At 48.6% G+C, this 18,942-nt stretch overlaps 9 protein-coding genes across 9 annotated transcripts; 5 read left to right on the top strand and 4 right to left on the bottom strand.

Annotated features, from left to right (window-relative positions):
* Nucleotides 1-1,970: 1,970 nt before the first annotated feature.
* Nucleotides 1,971-4,804, bottom strand: facB (C6 transcription factor FacB/Cat8; the record flags this gene model as incomplete). Its single annotated transcript, XM_041697146.1, has 5 exons — nucleotides 1,971-3,128; nucleotides 3,186-3,543; nucleotides 3,597-3,877; nucleotides 3,930-4,243; nucleotides 4,321-4,804. The coding sequence occupies 5 exons, from the start codon at nucleotides 4,802-4,804 to the stop codon at nucleotides 1,971-1,973; spliced, it is 2,595 nt and encodes an 864-aa protein (XP_041550700.1).
* Nucleotides 4,805-5,359: 555 nt separating this feature from the next.
* APUU_11333A (uncharacterized protein) lies at nucleotides 5,360-5,723 on the top strand (the record flags this gene model as incomplete). The annotated part of the gene is made up of 2 exons (XM_041697135.1): nucleotides 5,360-5,475; nucleotides 5,534-5,723. 2 exons carry the CDS (start codon nucleotides 5,360-5,362, stop codon nucleotides 5,721-5,723), a joined length of 306 nt encoding a protein of 101 aa, XP_041550699.1.
* Nucleotides 5,724-6,952: 1,229 nt separating this feature from the next.
* Nucleotides 6,953-8,643, bottom strand: APUU_11332S (SET domain-containing protein; the record flags this gene model as incomplete). The annotated part of the gene is made up of 4 exons (XM_041697124.1): nucleotides 6,953-7,039; nucleotides 7,097-7,682; nucleotides 7,748-8,268; nucleotides 8,353-8,643. The coding sequence occupies 4 exons, from the start codon at nucleotides 8,641-8,643 to the stop codon at nucleotides 6,953-6,955; spliced, it is 1,485 nt and encodes a 494-aa protein (XP_041550698.1).
* A 472-nt stretch (nucleotides 8,644-9,115) lies between these two features.
* Nucleotides 9,116-9,470, top strand: APUU_11331A (uncharacterized protein; the record flags this gene model as incomplete). The annotated part of the gene is made up of 2 exons (XM_041697113.1): nucleotides 9,116-9,397; nucleotides 9,459-9,470. 2 exons carry the CDS (start codon nucleotides 9,116-9,118, stop codon nucleotides 9,468-9,470), a joined length of 294 nt encoding a protein of 97 aa, XP_041550697.1.
* A 227-nt stretch (nucleotides 9,471-9,697) lies between these two features.
* On the bottom strand, nucleotides 9,698-11,570 carry APUU_11330S (Ygr210 GTPase family protein; the record flags this gene model as incomplete). The annotated part of the gene is made up of 11 exons (XM_041697102.1): nucleotides 9,698-9,724; nucleotides 9,787-9,907; nucleotides 9,958-10,137; nucleotides 10,187-10,392; nucleotides 10,454-10,665; nucleotides 10,715-10,746; nucleotides 10,801-10,894; nucleotides 10,974-11,242; nucleotides 11,346-11,355; nucleotides 11,420-11,477; nucleotides 11,535-11,570. 11 exons carry the CDS (start codon nucleotides 11,568-11,570, stop codon nucleotides 9,698-9,700), a joined length of 1,245 nt encoding a protein of 414 aa, XP_041550696.1.
* Nucleotides 11,571-12,456: 886 nt separating this feature from the next.
* On the top strand, nucleotides 12,457-12,794 carry APUU_11329A (uncharacterized protein; the record flags this gene model as incomplete). The annotated part of the gene is made up of 2 exons (XM_041697090.1): nucleotides 12,457-12,477; nucleotides 12,528-12,794. The coding sequence occupies 2 exons, from the start codon at nucleotides 12,457-12,459 to the stop codon at nucleotides 12,792-12,794; spliced, it is 288 nt and encodes a 95-aa protein (XP_041550695.1).
* Nucleotides 12,795-13,668: 874 nt separating this feature from the next.
* Nucleotides 13,669-14,403, top strand: APUU_11328A (uncharacterized protein; the record flags this gene model as incomplete). Its single annotated transcript, XM_041697079.1, has 1 exon — nucleotides 13,669-14,403. The coding sequence occupies one exon, from the start codon at nucleotides 13,669-13,671 to the stop codon at nucleotides 14,401-14,403; it is 735 nt and encodes a 244-aa protein (XP_041550694.1).
* Nucleotides 14,404-14,925: 522 nt separating this feature from the next.
* On the bottom strand, nucleotides 14,926-15,729 carry NHP2 (snoRNA-binding protein; the record flags this gene model as incomplete). The annotated part of the gene is made up of 2 exons (XM_041697068.1): nucleotides 14,926-15,308; nucleotides 15,438-15,729. 2 exons carry the CDS (start codon nucleotides 15,727-15,729, stop codon nucleotides 14,926-14,928), a joined length of 675 nt encoding a protein of 224 aa, XP_041550693.1.
* Nucleotides 15,730-16,181: 452 nt separating this feature from the next.
* MAD1 (coiled-coil domain-containing protein MAD1) lies at nucleotides 16,182-18,497 on the top strand (the record flags this gene model as incomplete). Its single annotated transcript, XM_041697057.1, has 3 exons — nucleotides 16,182-16,308; nucleotides 16,368-16,519; nucleotides 16,578-18,497. 3 exons carry the CDS (start codon nucleotides 16,182-16,184, stop codon nucleotides 18,495-18,497), a joined length of 2,199 nt encoding a protein of 732 aa, XP_041550692.1.
* Nucleotides 18,498-18,942: the final 445 nt, after the last annotated feature.

The following is an 18,942-nucleotide window of genomic DNA, read 5'->3' as shown; positions in this document are numbered from 1 at the left end:
TGCCTTGACTAGATCTATGGATAGGGTGTCAATGAAGCAAGAGCAGGGTGAGAAAAAAGAAGAGAGGGATGGGAAAAGAAAGAATGGGAAGGGAGAAGGAGATGGGGGGGATTCATACAGGAAAAGGCGGATGGCGATGGAGGGGTTGAACTCGAGAGGATCAAAATGGCAGGTGGGGACGGTGATGTCGTGGTGGGTCAAGCCTGCAACTGTGGTGTTCACCGGGCACCAACAGAGCAGCAGAGGCCTCACTTACTCAACTAGGGATTCCCGACGGGTAAATGTTCCTGGTCCAGCTGGACTTGGACCTTTGTCAGCCTGAGTAAGGCTGCGACTGTGATTATGCTCTTGATGACACGGCAGAATGGCGGATGTGAGGTCGTTGAAGCTCTCGACCCCTCGTCCTGCCTGAGGCACAGTTGCCCCGCCGGAAGAAGACTGATATAGATGAGCAGCAGCTGTTCAACCATCCGCTGGCCTTGAGATGCAAACTATAGGCAATAGTCAAAACCCGACACTATAATCTACTAAAATGAACGAATCCATATCTCCCCGCGACAGCCCGGGAATAGTATCGAGCTGTGCTCCCGCGGACAATGACCATCCCGTCCGGTTTCTACTATGGCTGTCCAATGTCAATAGCCGCAGCCAGAACATGAAGGACATGCATTCATTTGTTTTGCTCCCCTCCACTAGCCGCAGCATTACTAACAAAGGCAACGAATGCACCAAACTCTGCACCGTCACGGGGGGCCACAATGACCCGTACGGTGTAGAGAGATCCGACTGTGGCGGAGCAGCGTCCTCCGGGTTCCCCAATATGACAAACGGCGAACATCCGGGCCCTTCCATCGGATCACGGAGTGCCTGGACTTGGAATTGCTGGTGAATATCATTTGATATCATTTGCCGATTTCCAGTTTAAGCGTAGTTACACTGCCGTCTTGTATACCTTATTTCTAGGGCAGATATAAATAGTTATATACTTCTGTTTTCAGCCTCTGTAGCAAAAAACTCACAGAGCTCACTTACAATAGAACGACAACCCCAAATATTGATCTGACATCATCCGTTCACTAGAGTTAAAACTAGATAACTAATCCCTGTCTTTCAGATATAGATCCCTGCTTAATCGATCCCGATAAGCAAAATATACCCTCGGCCTCAAGTTCCTGGCCTGACGATCAAACGGCCACTGGCACCACTGCCAACTGTCATGGACACCATATCTACCACCCGAAGGACGATCCAAAATAACTCTCGTCCCCAGGATGGATACAGGATCAGATGTCAACAGCTGTCAACAGCTGTCAACATCGTTAACCCCCCGCACGGCTCTGGGGATCTCGGATCAACCCGGTACCTTACCCCGTACCCAGGGCGAAGATCTTCTCTGCCTACGGGAATCGCCACGAGAATAGACTTCTTGAGATACAACCTTGACGTGAATCCCAGTCTGGGGAGGAGGAGATGACGACATTGTGCAGATACGCGCTCGGTTCGAGAGAGATATGGTGTCTGTTCTCCCGGATGTACCCGGTGTAGCATCATACTAAGTATGCATATGGGATGGTTGACAGAAGTGGGGTCCAGGGGTGGTTGTGGGGTTATGCATAGCATGGCGTGCGTGGTTTCGTGTTCGTGGTTGTTTATATTATATAGAGCGATTCGGATGGGTAAGTATATAAGGTACAGTCGTCATAAATTATATATACTAGCTCACATATTCACTATACACCAAGAAATACAGTATTGAGCTGTGCGTGGAATATTCACGTGTCAAACCTGGTAACAATAGACAGACGACTGATTGACTCCTATCACCCAGGTATCATAAGCCAGAACAAAAACTAAATAGAAAAACAGAAAAACAAATCATCGCTTGACAAAATGACTAACGCGGGAATAAACTCCATATATATACCGAGGAAACACAAGACATGAACCAAAGCAGAGCAAACATAAAAAGATTAGACGGCCAGCCGTCGATCCCAGCCGTTGACTAGGCCGAATTCATCAATTTCATTATCACCGGGAGGAATAACGACGCCCTGCAATGGATCCAGGATGCTACCATTTCGTTCTTCCAGAGCGAATGGCAGGTTCGGAAGCAAAGTATCGTCTCTGCTCCCTAGGCTTTCGTCGGAATATACGCTCCGGGTTGCGAGCTCTTGAGGGTGCGGCAAATCGCTACTGCTGGTGGCAGACCATGCTTCAGGCGACAGACCTTGCATTTCACCGCTGGATGTTGACAACGGCGCCATGCCCTGGCCCTGCTTGTGCATGTATTCAGCAGTCAGAGATGCGAATGGGCCAGGGTCTTCTCCGCATTCCTTGCCACCGTAGATTCCGGTAAAGATGTTAGAGAACCCCTGGTCCATGTCGCTCACCACAAATTCCCAATCCGACATCGACATATTTCCCGTTGGTGCATCTGTAGGGACGACGGAGCAGGACATGGGAGGATTGGTGTCATAACCCAGCGCAGAATTATATAAGTCCTTGCCCATTGGAGTTTGTTGTTGAATGTTATCCGTTGGGAGGCTTGCCCAGCTGGGGGATCGTAGTTGACGCTCGACAAATCCAGGACTAGAACCGGAGATAGTGTTTCTGCGAGATACAGACCCCGACTTCTGCTGAGAGTTGTTGTTCGGGCTTGGGTTCCCCGTCAAACGTGCTTTCCATGCCTCAAGCTGTTTCTTCGGGGATTTCAGTGGTTTCTGCATCGGAGGACTCATCGACTGCGATTGCATGGCCGATGAGCGTTTGTTGTCTAGTGAAACCAAGACAGTGGCCATAGCGCTAAATTCGGCGGCAGCCGCAGAAGACTCGGCCTCAAGTTGATCGATGACCGTGGTGAGCACCTTCTGACTTTCTTTAACAAGTTTGCTGTCCCGCTTCAAGCCAATGTTTTGCCACAGAAGCCCGATACCTGAAGCGCTGATGAGTTCTCTTCGGTTAATGCTCACGGAGAGACTGAGTCGCCGCTCGTCAAGTAGCTCCAGGACCTGAACGATGTGCTTGCCGGAATCCGCAAGCGCAAGTGCGGACGAGGAGCGAATATGATCCTCACCGAAACAGACAGCAGGGCGGTGAATGAGAGAGCGAATGAAGTAATATACCAAAGACTTCCGACATGTTAGTAAAGATTGGAATTGCGGGTATTTTAAAAATTATGCACTTACCAACAGTGGTGATCGGCTGCTAATGACGTTGGTGCTGGGCTTGTCTTGCGAAAACTCCAAACGGAGATGGGCAGGAAGACCCTTTACCCATTCCTCCAGTTGTTCTGAAGTTGAGCGCATCTTCGACAGCGGAATTTCGTAGCCGCCATCCGACGGGTAAATAGAGTCCAACGTGCTATTTAAGACTCGAGAGGCAGAGAACAGGGCGAGGGCACTAGAGATACGCGTCGACTCCCCTGGTAAAGTGGGTAGAAACCCGGCTTCCGTCACGTTCTCATCGTCAATATCTTCGGGGTATTCGGTTTGGATGTGTTCCTCGCGAAGAAGGACAGAGAGGCCAGTTAGAGTCGCGCAAAGGCTGGAATAAATTAGCGAGATGGTCTCGAACAAATGTGGAAGTTCAATTCGTACCGATCCAAAACATATTGGCACCAAAATACTTTCTTCCTAGTTTCAGCAAGAAGAGCGTTGGACGAAAAGCGCTTCTGACTTTTTTGGAGTTTCAACTGGTGACAAAGACCAACAGCGAAACTACGATAACGCAAGACAGTCGAGTAGTCGCCCTTTGTTAAGCAGTACATTTGAGCAAGCACATAGCACTGTAATGTCGAAATGGAAACATCGCCAGATAGTGACTCAAGGACCGGCGACCAATTCTCCTCAAATAGGGTGGGATCTTGGTTTGTTCTCGACTATTACAAATATTAGCATTGAGTCTGGTACACCGAAGGATATCAAACCTACAGTAGCGGAAAGAGCGGCAACGGCAAAGATCAAATTCAGCTGGGCAACCTCGTGTTTATTTCCCTGGAATGTCTCCGAGTTGGAAAGGTATTGCTCGTATGCCTTGAGAATGGTAGGCCGGTGGACAACTGGATAAAGCGGAGCCCATTCTTGGAAGAAGATATTGATAAGTTGATCTGATACAAGACGAGGGGCCGTTTTCAGAGACTGGTCGCAACGAGAATTGAAAATGGGTGCTGGAGACGCAGTCAAAGCCTTCGTGGAAGTTTCGGTTGCTAACCGGCCTTGCTCGGCTAACTTGGTGGTGAAAACATCTGGATACTGTTAGTTTGGATAATTCAAGTTTGTCGACACGCTATGGTGTATGAATATAGTGGCAAAGGGGAAATACCAGTGAATCCACGGGTGTTCGATACTCCAGAATTCTCAACCTCATTTGAATCACTCGACGGCACTGACTCTGGAACGTGAACAGCGTCATCGTTAGAGGCGGGGGCTGTCGATCTAGCCAACTGAGACGGTGGAGAAGCAGAGGAAGCAGCTTTCTGCTGCGAAGGCGAAGTAAAGGAGTGTATCCGAGAGAGCACATCAATCTTCTCATCCTTCTCATCCAACAGATCCTTGAGATCCTTAACTTCAGTTTCTAAAGCCCGCACCCGCTCTTCCAGCGACTCGGTGTATCCACGAGGAAAAGCTCGTCGGCTAAGTTTATCGCTGGTTTTGCACTCGAAGCCGACATTGGCGCACTGAGTACAGCATGGGCGGACACCGTCGCAACGGATCTTTTTGCTTCGACATCGGTCACACGCTTGGGCGATACGGCTTTGCGTGTTATTGCCGACTTTAATAACTTTCATAGGAAGAATTCCTGGCATTGTGTCTGCGTTGGGCGCGCCTGGCGCCGACCCGGGGTGAATATGACACTGATTTGGTGTATGAGCCGACTTTCAAGCTATCGACGATAAATCGAGGAACGCGAGTATCGGTCAGGGGTGACGAATAGGGAGACACGCATACGAATGTCGAGATTGCAGGAGATTGCAGGAGTAGAGGGGAGAGTGGTGTTCGATATTGGCGGGGGAGTGGAGAGTGAGAAGATGATGCAGAGAAGAAGAGGCGCAGAACATGGGGAGACGAAAGCCGAGCGAGGGTCGCAGGCTCACAGCGTTGAAGAACGGAGGGATCGGCCCCCCGTATCGAGTAATATTGTAATACCACGAAGAAGTGCGGGTGACGGCGGGGGGGATTGCCATGTGGAGGCAAAATTGGCTCGTGGGACCAATAAGAGCGTATATTTTACAGGGCATTCGTGTGCCTAGCCGACTTTCAAACTCTCACTGCATTATTAATTACTAGCGCCTGATTATGTGTGTTCAGTAATACGATCCCTCGCCATTTCGCATGCGATCGTCAGTTGATGATTACCATGTATGAACTCACTGCACGCTCATACCCAGAGGACTGGGACCTGGATAATGGTAGACTGGCCGTGGAGAAGTTGCAAGTGGCAAGATGCCCCGGAAATGGCAGAACCAAAGAGCTTGAAGTAAGGTTCGCCCACGACTCCAGGTCATGGGTCAGATCGCGGCTGACTTTCAACCAAGAAGTGCCGACAGCGGCGCTGGAAGAGTCGAGGACTGGATGTACACGTATTTCCCCGATCAGCCGTGCCAGACAAGCGGCAGCAATGCAGGTGTTGTTCAAGGATTAATCTTTTCCCTGTCTTCTCGTCTACGACGCCATGTGCTGGTTGAGTTCGGGCAGCGAGGACCTTTCTCGACTGGCTTCTCATGATTTCTAGACATTTGACTGCACGACGAAAAAAAAATAGTATGAAGACCGGAATGAAGCGGTACCGGCGTCGGGCTCTCTGTATTCTCCGCCAAACCAGTTAGATGACCAGGAATATATCGGGCAGGTTGGTTGAAATAGAGTGCCCAAGTTCCCGTTGTAGTTAGTTTCCTTTCCCCCGGAATGAGCATTAATCAAGGTTGAACTATCGTTAGATACATAACGGCATATGCCGGTATCCGCGTCCTGTGCCCATATTGTAGCAGTGAATGCTAATGTTGGACTTGCCACTGGCCTCCCTGGTCGTTCATATCTGGAGAACTCTTGAGGAGAAGCGCGGGGATCCAATCCCGCTTGCGTGATCCGATCGAGACCGGCTGGAATTTGGCAGTGGGCTGGATCTAAATGGATCAAGGCACGGCGCCACAGAAATCAAACCATAATATTCATTATTCAAGGGATGGAAGCGGGTGCTGTCACTGCTGTGTATTGATGTTGGCAGGTTACTGCCCGGGGGGTTCTCGTCATGCCCGAATTGGAAACCTCCCTCCATGAAATCCCCGAGTCTTGGCCGAGAAACTGCAGTGGTGGGCTCCAGAGTCCGGATTGAGCGGCTGGATGGAGTCGTGTGTGTTTATTCCGCCAACCATGGACAAGTGATCGATCACCTTGCCGATCGTCGCAAAATTGGACTTCTTCAACCTTGGGAGGTGCTTGGATAGTTCGCGGTCCGGATGGTTAACATCGAATTCCCCACAACAACTGCTCCCCATTCCCCAAGCGACAGCAGAGGGAAACCCGAGAGTTTCCCGTACCAACCTTTCCGGATCAGCAGGGCTGTGGATTCGCGAATCGAGACCCCTGAGTTCCGTCAGTGTGGTTCCCCGGATTTCTCCGCCGCCCTACTGTGCTAAACCGCGAGCCGCTGACTCGCTGACGAGTTCCAAACGCGTTCCAGCCTTTAGGCGGGATCAATCAGAATCATGAACCCTTGTGATCTGAGTCTGCATGCGACTTCCAGCCTATAATAATAACAATGCACAGTCTAGGGATAACTGGCATACGAAGATCACTACGTCATCAGTTGATCCGTGGGGACCTCGATGTTCAGGCAGGTCGCGAAAGAGAGAAATACTAACGCGATTGCTATGTGTCCATAAATTCATAATTATATTTGCATTAATTCGACGACGATGTATATCAGAAGCCACGTGGTACCGAGACGAAGCAGATTATGAAAAGTCGTCTTCAGTTTCCGCAGGTGGTTGTTGTTGAGCAAGATATGTGCTAACCGATTCGCTCGCCATTAAAGCATCTCTCTAGAAAGACAGCCAGGGTTAGTACCCAGAGGGTAAAACGACAAACGAAGCACGCACCTTTTTCTCCAAATCTTTGATTGCTGACACCAGTAACTTCCCCTCCAATTCACGTAATTTGGTGACAGTATTGAACACATCCGGTCGGAAAATAGAAAGCATGTCCTCGCTTTGTCGGATATCTGAAACCATCCGCTCTGTTGTCTGCAGCATGAAGAACTGGGTTTCTATCCGTTCGAGGACGAGTACGACCGCACGGAGTTGGAAGATATCCCATGCCGGGTCGGCAGCTAGAAGATCCTGAAGATGATCAGGAGTTTTCACCTCCTGAGCCTTCCATGTCATCGTCAGTTCTTTCGAACCGTCGTTATTCTGCAACACAGCAAAATCGAGCCCGTCTTCTTCATTAACGCAGGCCCACCACACTATCGGACTCTCCCAATCTGTCTCGGCCTCCCCCAAAACCGGGGGCTTCGAAAGTATACGCAGTCCCGGCAACTCCTTGCAAAAGGCCATTTTAGCCATTCTTAACGGATCGTCATCGGGAATATCCAAGTCCAAGAATATTTGTTTCGCATCATCTCTCTCCGAGTCCAGGAAACCATATGAGAAAACCATCTCGGATGCCGCTTTATCCTGGCCATACCTTTGCGCCCGCCATGATTAACTACAGTTCTTCAGGCGATTTAGATTGGCGTAGCGAGAACTTACGAGATAGTGACCTCCTCGTCCGAGCGCAACTCCTTCCCCGAGCGTAGCTGGAGTATAGCATTTCCATCATCGTCCTGTTCATACAGCGCATTTACTGTAGATTCCGCCGCATGGTTGGCCATATCAATGCATGGAACCATTGCATGTCCATATCCGGGCAGGTCTACCATACGTGACCGAAAGGCCGCGTCGAGGTATTTCCAATCTTCAGCTGTGACAGTATCATTGTCCCACCAGAGATCTCGACACCATTCGATGTTCTCTGTGCTATCGCGAAGGTGGTCAAATTCTTTCTCCAGGGAGAGGACCTTTGCTTCGTAGGCCATCCTCACGGACGTCCCACGCAACAGTTCTAGTTCCTCCATCGTCCAGAATGTTGGCAGCGGTAACAACGAAGGTAGAAACTTTACGTATTCTGTCCAAGCGCTAGACGCACCGATCCTTTGTTTCTCCCCGGCGAGGTCTGGAGATGAATGCGAAATTTGGATTAGTAAGAAGAGTAATACCGCACCTCTAGCTGTCTACACATATCAGCCGCAAGTTCTAAGCTTTGAACGTAGATTCTGGACCAGTAGGTGTAGATACAAAGAAGGAAGCGGACGTACTTTGGCGAAATCCCCAACAGCTTCCATCACCTCACGAAGATGTTGATCATATTTGCACCGCTCTTGAACCATCTCGAGCGAAAGAATCAGATCAGATGGTACTTTGACAAGGACATCATGGTCTGATGATTCGTTGCTCTCAAAGGGCTTGTCCTCCGTTGCAACAACCGCGCCGCCCTTGTCTGTACCATCTTCCGCTCTTAACTTCCGGAAAGTAACCCCACGAAGAGAGATGTTGTAGAGCCGGGCGAAGGGTATTAGAGCTTCTATGGGTAATGACTCTCGCTTCATGATGTCATATATATCCCACTGAGAGTTTATATACCTTGCATCCGCCAAGGTGATAAAAGATTGCTCATTTGAGAACTGAACTGTGGTGATGCCACCTGCAACATGGGCCTCGGGATCCAAGCTCCAGGATTCCTTATCGATAACAAACCCAGCCCTAAGCCCTATACATCCTTTCCATTACAGGACAATGACAGCAGGCATCATGTTGATGTCACATTCAACTGACCGGCTACGTTTCAATTAAAACAGATGTAAAGAGGTTTAAATAAGCCATTATAAGTATTTTCATACTCCAGTAATATTTTATTTGTCTTTCACAGCAAACCCCGAAACAATATTACCTAGCTTATCGACCAATATGCCTGTAGCTCGCAACGCTCGCATCCTTTCTTCAGCTTCAAATAGCTATCTTCATGGCTCGCGGCCTCTCTTCTTATCAGTATGCCCATGGCCTGGCCTCCGTACTGCGGGCATGCAGGCCCGCCCCAACAGCGGTGTAACGAAAGACTGGGAAGGTTCTTCAGGGAAAAACCATACAACTCATCGGGTGGAGAAGGAAAACGACAAGACAGACCCGCAAACGATAGGGGCCAGTCGGACAATGAAGGATAGAGAGCAGAATTTTGGGTCAGAGAGCAGCGGCCAGTCTGGCGCAGCAACAGAGACCGGGGGACGGAAGAATGCGAAGAAGGCCAAGAAGGACCATCCCAAGGCGCCTGAGCCTGTTATTGGGATGAATGATGAGAGAGCAGGAGTAAGTTTGTGCCATGTCTTTCAGTTACCGATGTACTGATCTTCTGACTGCGCTGTTACAGAAGGGGGTGTGACTGAGTTCCGCACCACGTTCAAATTGGAAATGTTCGTAGTCGCAGAACGTTCAATCCTGTGTATACTTGTATATTTGAGCGAATTTATGTGGTGAAAAGTCTATTTGGCACATGTTCAAACGATAGTATCGAATTGAGGTGCTCGTGAAATGGCCTTTGGTATAATGTTTCTAGAATTCTAGTAGGCATCGATGCATCAATCAATTAATATCACAGTAGTCATATATCTACCGTCCAGGTTTAAATGAGAGTACCTATAATGAGAGGAAACGAAAGTTAGTCACCAAATCAAGACCAGAGGAGTCAAATCACTTACATCGTGTTTCCCGACTGCTACGATCTCATCCTCCGACACCCGGACGCCTCCAACGCCTTCTATATAATTTATAGGCACATCACCCATAACTTTACGTGCAACGTCACCAACTGTGCTATTTCTGGTCAAGAAGTTAGCGATGAAATAATTTGAAAAATCCGAGATACTCACTTTTTAACCAGGACGCAATCCCGGAATGCAGCAGTGCCAGCCCCAGATGAGAAAGTATGTAGATTCCGCACAGGGAAAACCGGTACCAGTCCAAGGATCTCAGCAGCCCGTGAAAGACATTGGACGACACCAGTTGAGCCAAAGCGATAGAGGACCATGTCCTTTAAGTTTTCCACGCGGCTTATTTTACGTCAGTGGAGGCTTTGGTACAGAAAACGGGGTTACATACGTTTGCAACTTCTCGTCCATTTCCCTGAGACCTCCTCCATCCGGGTCCCCATCCGCAATAAGGTCCTCTCTTGTATCTACGAATTCGCTTCCTTCTAGATATTTGATATAGTTTTGATTGGCAAGTCTTCGAAGGAAAACCTCGGATATGGCAGAACAGAGGACAATGCTCCGCGGATCCTGCATCTTCGCGATCTTGCTGATATTCTTTTGATAATTGGGTCAGAACTGATTCAGGATAACGAGAATAGATCAAGAATAAACCCACCTTATCCGCATCAGGGTGGTCGATCTTATTGAGAGCAAACACAGTGGGAAACTTCTCATCGATGAAGGTTTGTACGACTTTTTCTACAGTTTCATCTGACCAAGCTTCGAGTGGTTCTTTCAATGCTAAGCGGTCCAGACATCGTGCAACGGTTTGCGGCGTGCTTCCGTACCCTGAGAATTGAATTTGTAACGTCTCCACAGCAGTTGCCTCTGCTCTGAAGTCAGTCAGCTGAATATAACCAGAACATTGGACACTCACTGATCGATGTGTGTCTTCGCTTAATAGAGCCCCTAAGTACATTAGTACTAAGTTCTGCACGTACGTAATGCTAAGGGGACACATACCATTTTTGCATCAAATTTCCCAACACCCACCGTACGATTTCTGACCTCAGCCATTCGATATCTTGTGACGGATCATAACCGCGTGTAGCCTTCCCTTAATAGACCAACTTGTCAGCAACTCCGAGTCGACCGATACAGAGCTGGCGCAGTCATTTGAATTCGTGGAGCCGAACCTTCTGCATCCGTCGTTCCACTAACATCCACGACGTGGATCAAGGCATCTGCTTGACGCAGGTCATCCAAGAACTTATTTCCCAAACCACGACCTTGGTGTGCCCCCGGGACTAGACCAGCAACGTCTAGAAGCTCAATAGGAACGGAGCGTTTCCCTTCCAAGCAGCCACCATAGTTGGGTTTGCATTTATCTGAGACGCCGAATCGCTGACAGGCACAGTCGATTTGGAGATAGCCAATTGCGCGCTGCGGATCAATAGTAGTGAATCTTATCATCGGAGAATTAGAACTGCTTGAGGCAAAGGCGGGAATGTCTGCTGTCGCAAATGCGCCGCGCAGGAACGAGGAATCGATCGCCATGTAGTACTCACGGGAAGTTTCCTATTGAACGAGAATCCAATTAATATAGGGACATAACAAAATCCAAGGCATAATGGCAACATACCGACTTTCGAGGAAGCATCCGTCAAGCTATTCAATGTTGTTGACTTTCCACTAGATGGCTATAGCCCTCAGCTCAATTAGCGGGGGTGGCTTTGGAAGATAGGGAACAAACAGACCTTCCCAACCAGACCAACCAGTGGATCCCTAGGCATGATGGCAAATTATAGGGCGGATAAAACGTCGCAGTAAGAAAAAAATGCCAAAGCAACAGTAGAAAATCGTCTAAGTCAGCTATAACAAGAAATTGTTCAGCGGGGAATAGTCAAATTCTGCCGCTTCAGATTTAAAGGCGGTGTGGAATTGTATCTTTATGCGATGCGGAAGCTTAACCATCTACACTTGAGGACTTGTTTCGAGGTTTGAAAGCTTCATCAGAATGAAGAAGACATATCGCTTCCATATGATTGGACGATCTATTCTCTATCAAGGTACAATAATTTCCTGGCAACAATGTACTTTGCGCCATATGTACACAAGTCAATTTGCATGATATACTTCACTTGTGCTACAACGAGTTTGAGGAACAAACTATGTTGAGAGACAATCGACCTAGACAACTAATCTAGGACCAGAGCACCGATTTGGTAACTTCACACGAGACCTAACCTCCGCTGTCAAAAATGATGATAAACCATAAAACCCCGAAGCTACCAGTCCAGTTACGCTGCATGACGTATCCCAACAAGCTTCTGGAACATCGCCCTGGAGTGCGCCAGGTTGCAGTCATTTGAACCCTACGGTTAGTAATTTATGGTAGAGAATATTCCGCTCTCTTCGAATGATTTACGTATGTTGGATGCTGGGTTCCACCACTGCCTTGTCCGCGACATGGTTCTCTAGACTATCATAACGTCATGGTGATTCACGCCATGGAGTGCCAGACCTGTTCTCACCATATAAGATTGAGTCGACTACTTCACATCCGATCCTTATCTTCAACACACAACTCAATAACGACTTTACCTAAGACGAATTCAAATTACTTATCCTTTGTACATACCATATCATATTCAAACGAAACGTTTCGTTACCACCAATATGTCCGAGAGCAACGTGAAGGTATGACTTTACCTGAACTTGGCCTTGAACCTAAGCTAATGGTGATGCAGTCAAAGATTGAGAACACCAAGGCCAACCTGCCTCTGCCAGAACAGCCTCCAACCGCTAGTGATTGGAACTCTGCCGATCAGCGCGCTGTCAACGTCGGCTCCGGAGGCATCGAGGGCCCGATCTCTGGCGACCAGGACAGTGCCCTAAGAGGCCCTGCCACAGCATCAAGCAGTGCCCGCGAAGATGGATCAGAGACGCACCGACTAACAGAGCCAACAGAGCATGTTGGGCGAGGGGACTTCCCCAAGGATGCTCGTGCCCGGTAATTCATATACATGATGCATGTAACATAGCAATGTGATACGATTTAATTTGAAGCCATATTCGCATTATGTTTTCTTCGTAAACTATCTACTATTTGTTGGTGATGTGCACTTTCTGTTGTTTAGTCTAAGTCTAGCCCAACTGCGTAATGTTTCTCATATTTCCCACTTAGGGTCCAGGCGGACCAAGAAGTTGACGATGCTTGTGTGATAGATATGATTTGAATAGGTATGATTCGAGTTCCGTTTGGATTTATTGCCTAAGTCTTGTGATAATATTCCAGTGAAACTAGTGCTCTCTCTCCTAGTTACACTCAAATGCCAAGTAAGTATACTTTGGTGTGTCGGTGCCCGCAGCGAATATAAAAAACCAGCAGACTAGAAGTATACACAACAACGGTGACAAATTACATGATGTACAGTGTTTTAATATGGAATTCATGCCAATGTCCCTGTCCAACAAGCCCCTCAACAGCCCGGGGTTTGGTTTGTTGAGTGTTGCAAGGTGACGTCAAATATGTTCATATCGCCCCAGCATTGCATCAAAAGCCTGCCATTCAGCATGAAGCAATACCCACAGGTTTTGGGTGATTTTCTGACCAGAATGCGTCACTAACTGCAGTTGGAGCGGTCTCGAAGGCTCTACCAGGGTCATTCATCGTTGACGTACCTGTGGTTCGTTGACCATGAATAGCCCTAGTCCGCCCGTCAGAATGACATCACAATGGTGTACTGATCAAGCGAGCAATGCTATATAGCTCTCCCATTGCAAGCCTAATCTTCTAAGCATCAATATTCTAAAGCTCTCGAGTCATTGCATTACACCTCCTTCCACCTTTTTCTACGTGACAGCAAACGCTAGACATTATAAATCACAATGGATCTCCAAGGAAACCCTATCCCTTCTGGCCAGAGAGGCGTCAAGGTCACCAACGACCCCAGGTCCGACCGCCCCATCAACGAGCCCTCCGGACCTGTTCTTAAGGACTCTCTTGCCGCCGAGTCCGTGAGCGGCGGCGGCGCATTCAACGAGAATCGCGGCGCCGCACCCTTAGGTGCAACCAGCCAAAACACCACAACAAACACAACCGACACATCCGCAGCCACAAAGCTTCCCTCAGCAAGCGACGCCCGAGACCGTGCTGAACCTTACGGCCAGCAGAAATACCCCGAAGCCCTCGGAGGCCAGGGGGACTACCCTGGCGCCCACGGATCCGGATACGTTGGTGGACCAACGGCCGCAAAGAAGGACCTAGGAATCAACAAGAACGAGTACCCGGCTTCTGAGAAGCTCGGCAAGTCCCAATCCCAGTCTAAGACACAGGCTCCCGCTAGCGGAAGTGGATATTCGACTCGAAGCGCGACTGCTGCGAAGAAGCAGCAGGACTACTCATCTGCCGCTGCTGGTCAGGGTAGTGAATTCCCCGACGACCCGAAGTACAACGCTAGCTTCAACTCTGAGATCGGTTCTGATCAGGACCCAGGCCGCTTGGCCGAGCAGAAGTTCCAGCGACGGGAGGCTGAGACTGTTGCTGCTGCTGCTGCGCCGGCTCAGAAGAATACCGGTGATCAGAATTGGTACCAGGCTTTGAGTAATGACCAGCGTGCCTGATATAACGACCAAAAATAAGTAATTGTTCTTGACGAGCCGTGCTATGTATATTAGATGAAATGATATGAATCAAAACAGCCTCGGATTGGCTAACGGTTGAATCTTCTCCGTCTCCAGAAATAGCACCTAGTAAACCTTGCCAACTGTGGATTGAATCGTTTAGTCACGGGTACTCCATCCGTCTGGCCTTCTCTACACTGTGTAACCATAAACAATGGGCAATCCACAGAATCAATTGTCAGTTTACGATAGGAATCCATAATCAGCATCATGCCGTGTTATTTTAATACCTCCTGCCTTTTCGTACACCAATTAAGAACGCCGGATTTTGCAATAGTCATAAATGATCAACCCTGATGAACACGTCCAAAGGCCAGACCCCAAAGACATGCGCTGTCTTGTCAAACAAAACGGAACTGTACAGTCGTGGAAATTGGCAAGACGCATAAATAAGCCGTATAATTAAGAATAGCAGAATGAAGAAATAGGAAAGGTGGTTCAAGTCAGGCGTCCAGCTGACATTTATAGGTTCACCTGCGTGAGCTCCTTCTGGGCGAGCTTGGCCAGTTCCTCGAACACCTTGCTGAAATCCTCATCGTCCTCATCGGCATCCTTCTTCTTGCCCTTTGCCGCGGACTTGGGCACAACCATCGTGACACTTGTGGGGCGCTTCGTCGCAGCAGCGTTACCGAGTTCCGCTCGGGATGTGACGAAGACGTATGGGATTCCATGGTCCTCGCAGAGAACGGGGATGTGCGAGATGACGTCCATTGGTGAGATGTCTGCGGCAAGGATTACGACTCCGTTAGGAATAGAGATAGTTTCGTTGGGTGCGGGAATAGGCGACTTTCTAAGCGCCTTGACAACTTCCTTGACACCTCGTTTGAGACATTTGTTGACGGCGGCTGTGGAGGCTACAGTTTAGCACATTGCAGGTTCAGGGTAGGATCGGGAGTTGAGATAGATTCGTGGCAACGGAATATCTTTGAGGTGGGGAATAGAGTAAGGCAATGCATCGGGATTAGGAAGCTTACCCTTCTTCACACTCTTGAGGGCCTTCTTGGCCGCCTTCTCTTCTAATAACGGCTTCGCGAAAGGCACGAGAGCACCGACGGGACGAGCTTCAACATCGTCCGTGGAAACAACGCCGTTGGCGGGAGCCGTGGAGGGAGACTCCGACTCAATTCCCTTCAATACTGCATCAGCAAGAGCAGTCTTGTCCTTCTTTTCCTTCTTGTCCTTCTTGCTCTTGTGAACGCCGTCCTTCTCCGATCTCTTCTCCTTCTTCTCGAGCTTGTCCTTCTTCTCAGACTTGTCCTTTGCCATTGTCACTATTTTTGGCGCTTGATAAGCCGAATCGTAAATCTGGAGGGGTGAACGGGGTTGGCGCAAGAGGACGTAGTCGTTGGGAGAAGGAACCAACCCGACTGCGTAGAACAAAATTCGAAATTATTTCAAAATTTTGACGCTAGTCCGATTTGGGAATGCAAGCTCTTGCGGGCGGTGGCTTGATGACTCAGCGCGTACTGAACCGGAGTCTTTGTCCAAACAATGAAGTTGCTCATTCACTCATGCGATGCCTCCTCATTTGTCGCCTGAAACCTTTGTCGGCTTTTTGAGATCGCCCGGAAACATTCTTCCTTCTCAAATGTTACGCGAATATTTATGATTAGCAGAGTCGTTGGATTGCTGCGCAACTCCTTGGCTCTCAATTCGCAGTTGTATGTTACATCAACCGCAAGGCTCGACTTTTACGGTTGGGAGGCTAATTAGTTTAGATGAATTCGCACGGAAGCCCAAACCCTTCGATGGGATCGCCCATTAGAGACACGTCTCCCTTGTCTATACCACCGGCCCCGAGCGTTTTGCGACAGTCCTTCCGTTCCTCTGGTCCTCCGAAACCTGGTACGTTAAACATTGTTTTGCGGATGGCGCGTTGGGCCAAGTTGATTGGTTTTGTATAGATCCAGAGAGAGACGAATTACGAGTGCAGGTTAATACCCTGAAATATGAGTTGGAGAATTCAAAACAGGAACGCGAGTTGATGGTTCTCCGTCACGAGAAAGAGTTCCGAGAACTCCAATCAAGAGCAGACGCGGATTTCCGAAAAGCGCAAGTGAGTCAATTTGATGGCTTGCTAATTTTTGACACCCGTTTTTAACATATCTCTTCAGACCGCTGAATCTTCTACCAATCGCGCCAATCACAAAGCCGAATCCCTCGCCAGGGAGTTGAGAGAAGCGCAAGAAGATGGGCTCAACGCGAAAGTCGACCTCGAGCGGAAGGTTCGCAGTCTTCAGGATCAGAACCAGTCTTTGAAGGAGGAATTCGCAGACATCCAACAACAATCACTCGATCAGGAAAGACAGTCAAAGTACCAAATCAATGAATTAGAAACAATTCGGTCATCACTACAGAAAACCCTGGAGGAGCTGCATCGAGACATTGAAACTGCAAAGGGCGAGGCACAGACATCACAAGATAGGCTCCGTGAGCGCGAGTCAGAGATCGCTGATCTGGAAGCGGAGAATATTCGACTGAAGGCGGAAGGAAGTGATGCAGATTCGCTAGTTGTACTGAAGAGGGAGCTTTCCGACCAAGTCAACCATATCAGAAATCTGGAAACTACAAATAGGGAGCAAAACGCAGAGCTGCGGCACCTACGAAAGGTGCAACGGAATGTTGAAGTGGTTGAAGAGCAAAAGAAGTCATTGGAGAACCAGCTACAGCTCATGAAAGGCGTTGAGGCTGAACTCGGGACGCTTCAGATTCAGAAACAAGTACTCGAAGACGAGCGGCAGTCATGGTCTAGCCTGTTACAAGATAACGATCAATCCCCGGAATATGACTCACCGGAGGCTGTCGTAAAGGCGTTGTTGAAGGAGCAGCTCGAGAAAGCTAGTGCAATTGACAAGCTTGGAAGCGTTGAAGCACAATTCCTAGAGAAGGATGAATTAATCAGAAGCCTGGAAACTGAACGATCCAACTTGAAACAAGAGGTGGAGAAGCTTCGTGCTGCTGGAACAACAACCGGGGGATCCATGGTGGACAGCCGTGTCAAAGCCCGACTTGAGCGACAGCGAGCACTTGCGCAGAAGGAAGTGGAATATCTCCGCGCCCAGCTGAAAACATTTGACACCGAGGAAGAAACAATGAACGCAGAACAGGGCCAATTTGATGCACAGAAGGCCGAACAAATCGCCCATCTCGAGAAGATGATTGACGAATATCGCCAGGAACTAGCCAACGCTCACGAAGAGCTATCCAAACGCGAAATTTCACAGCAAGACAATACGCAACCTAGGGGAATGAAACGTCCTCTTTCACCTGCAGAAAGTGATGCAGAAACCGAGCGCCTTTCTGTTTTATCTCGAAAGAATAGAAAGTTGCAAGACGCCCTTTCCAAATCCGAGCAGGGCATGGCACTTTTGCGAAAGGAATTTGATGCCACCAAATCTCAACTCAGATCTCTGAAAGCAAAATCACGAACTCGCGTCCTTGAACTCCGAGATAACCCTACTGCCCAGGCCGAGAACCTCAAACTCTCGACCATCACCACCCTAAAGAACGAAAACCGGGACCTTATGGCTCAACTCCACGGCCGAAACCAGGACGTGAAATTCGTCCCCATCACCACCCTCGAAAGCATGAAGATCGAGGTCCAAGACATGGAACGCGTAGTCGCAGAGAAGGAAAAGCGCATGCGCCGCCTTAAAGAAATTTGGACTGCCAAGTCCTCCGAGTTCCGTGAGGCCGTCGCCTCTTTATTAGGATTCAAACTTGACTTCCTTCCGAATGGCCGAGTCCGTGTCACGTCTATGTTCCACCTCTCCTCTGCCTACAGACACGGCGACAGCAATGCCGACCCAGACGCGCGCGGGCCAGGAAGCATGGGCAACGGCGAGGAAAACTCCATCATCTTTGATGGAGAAAACGGCACAATGAAGATCTCTGGCGGGCCAAACAGTCTTTTCGCCATGGAGATTAAACATCTAATCAAGTTCTGGGTCGAGGAGAGGAAAGATATACCCTGTTTCCTCGCTGCGATGACATTGGATTTCTACGATAAGACAACGAGGGCCGCGAGAATTTAATTTCTTTTGTTCCCTCTCAATTTATATACTGTGCTTGTACTTCTCTTTTGTCAATATGTAATTCTTTACTTGTTAGGCTACTGATGATCGACTTTGGTTTTCGAAATGATATCCCGGCATATGAAGCCCGTTTTATTCGAAGTACTTCATGCTCAAGAAGATTCTTCCAAGATGAACGTGAAAATACTATCAGTAACAAGCGGAATCGACTGTTCTCGTTGAGCGGCATACTTTAGGAAGTTAACATTGGGACTAAATATAATGGGTTCCAGGGATATACTGCACAGGACAATAATGCCAAGGGAAATGAACCACAACAGGCTATTTACAGACCATTCAAATATCCACAAAACTTACTGTATGCTGCCAGAAAAACACAAAAATATTATAGACAAAGCCAAAAAGGACAACAGAAACAGAGCAAGGAGATGCCATGGCATGTAGA

Source organism: Aspergillus puulaauensis, chromosome 1 (genome assembly GCF_016861865.1).
Source record: "Aspergillus puulaauensis MK2 DNA, chromosome 1, nearly complete sequence".
Taxonomy (NCBI): Eukaryota; Fungi; Ascomycota; class Eurotiomycetes; order Eurotiales; family Aspergillaceae; genus Aspergillus; species Aspergillus puulaauensis.
The sequence above is the reverse complement of the archived record's forward strand: the minus strand, read 5'-3'. Positions and strand labels throughout refer to the sequence as shown.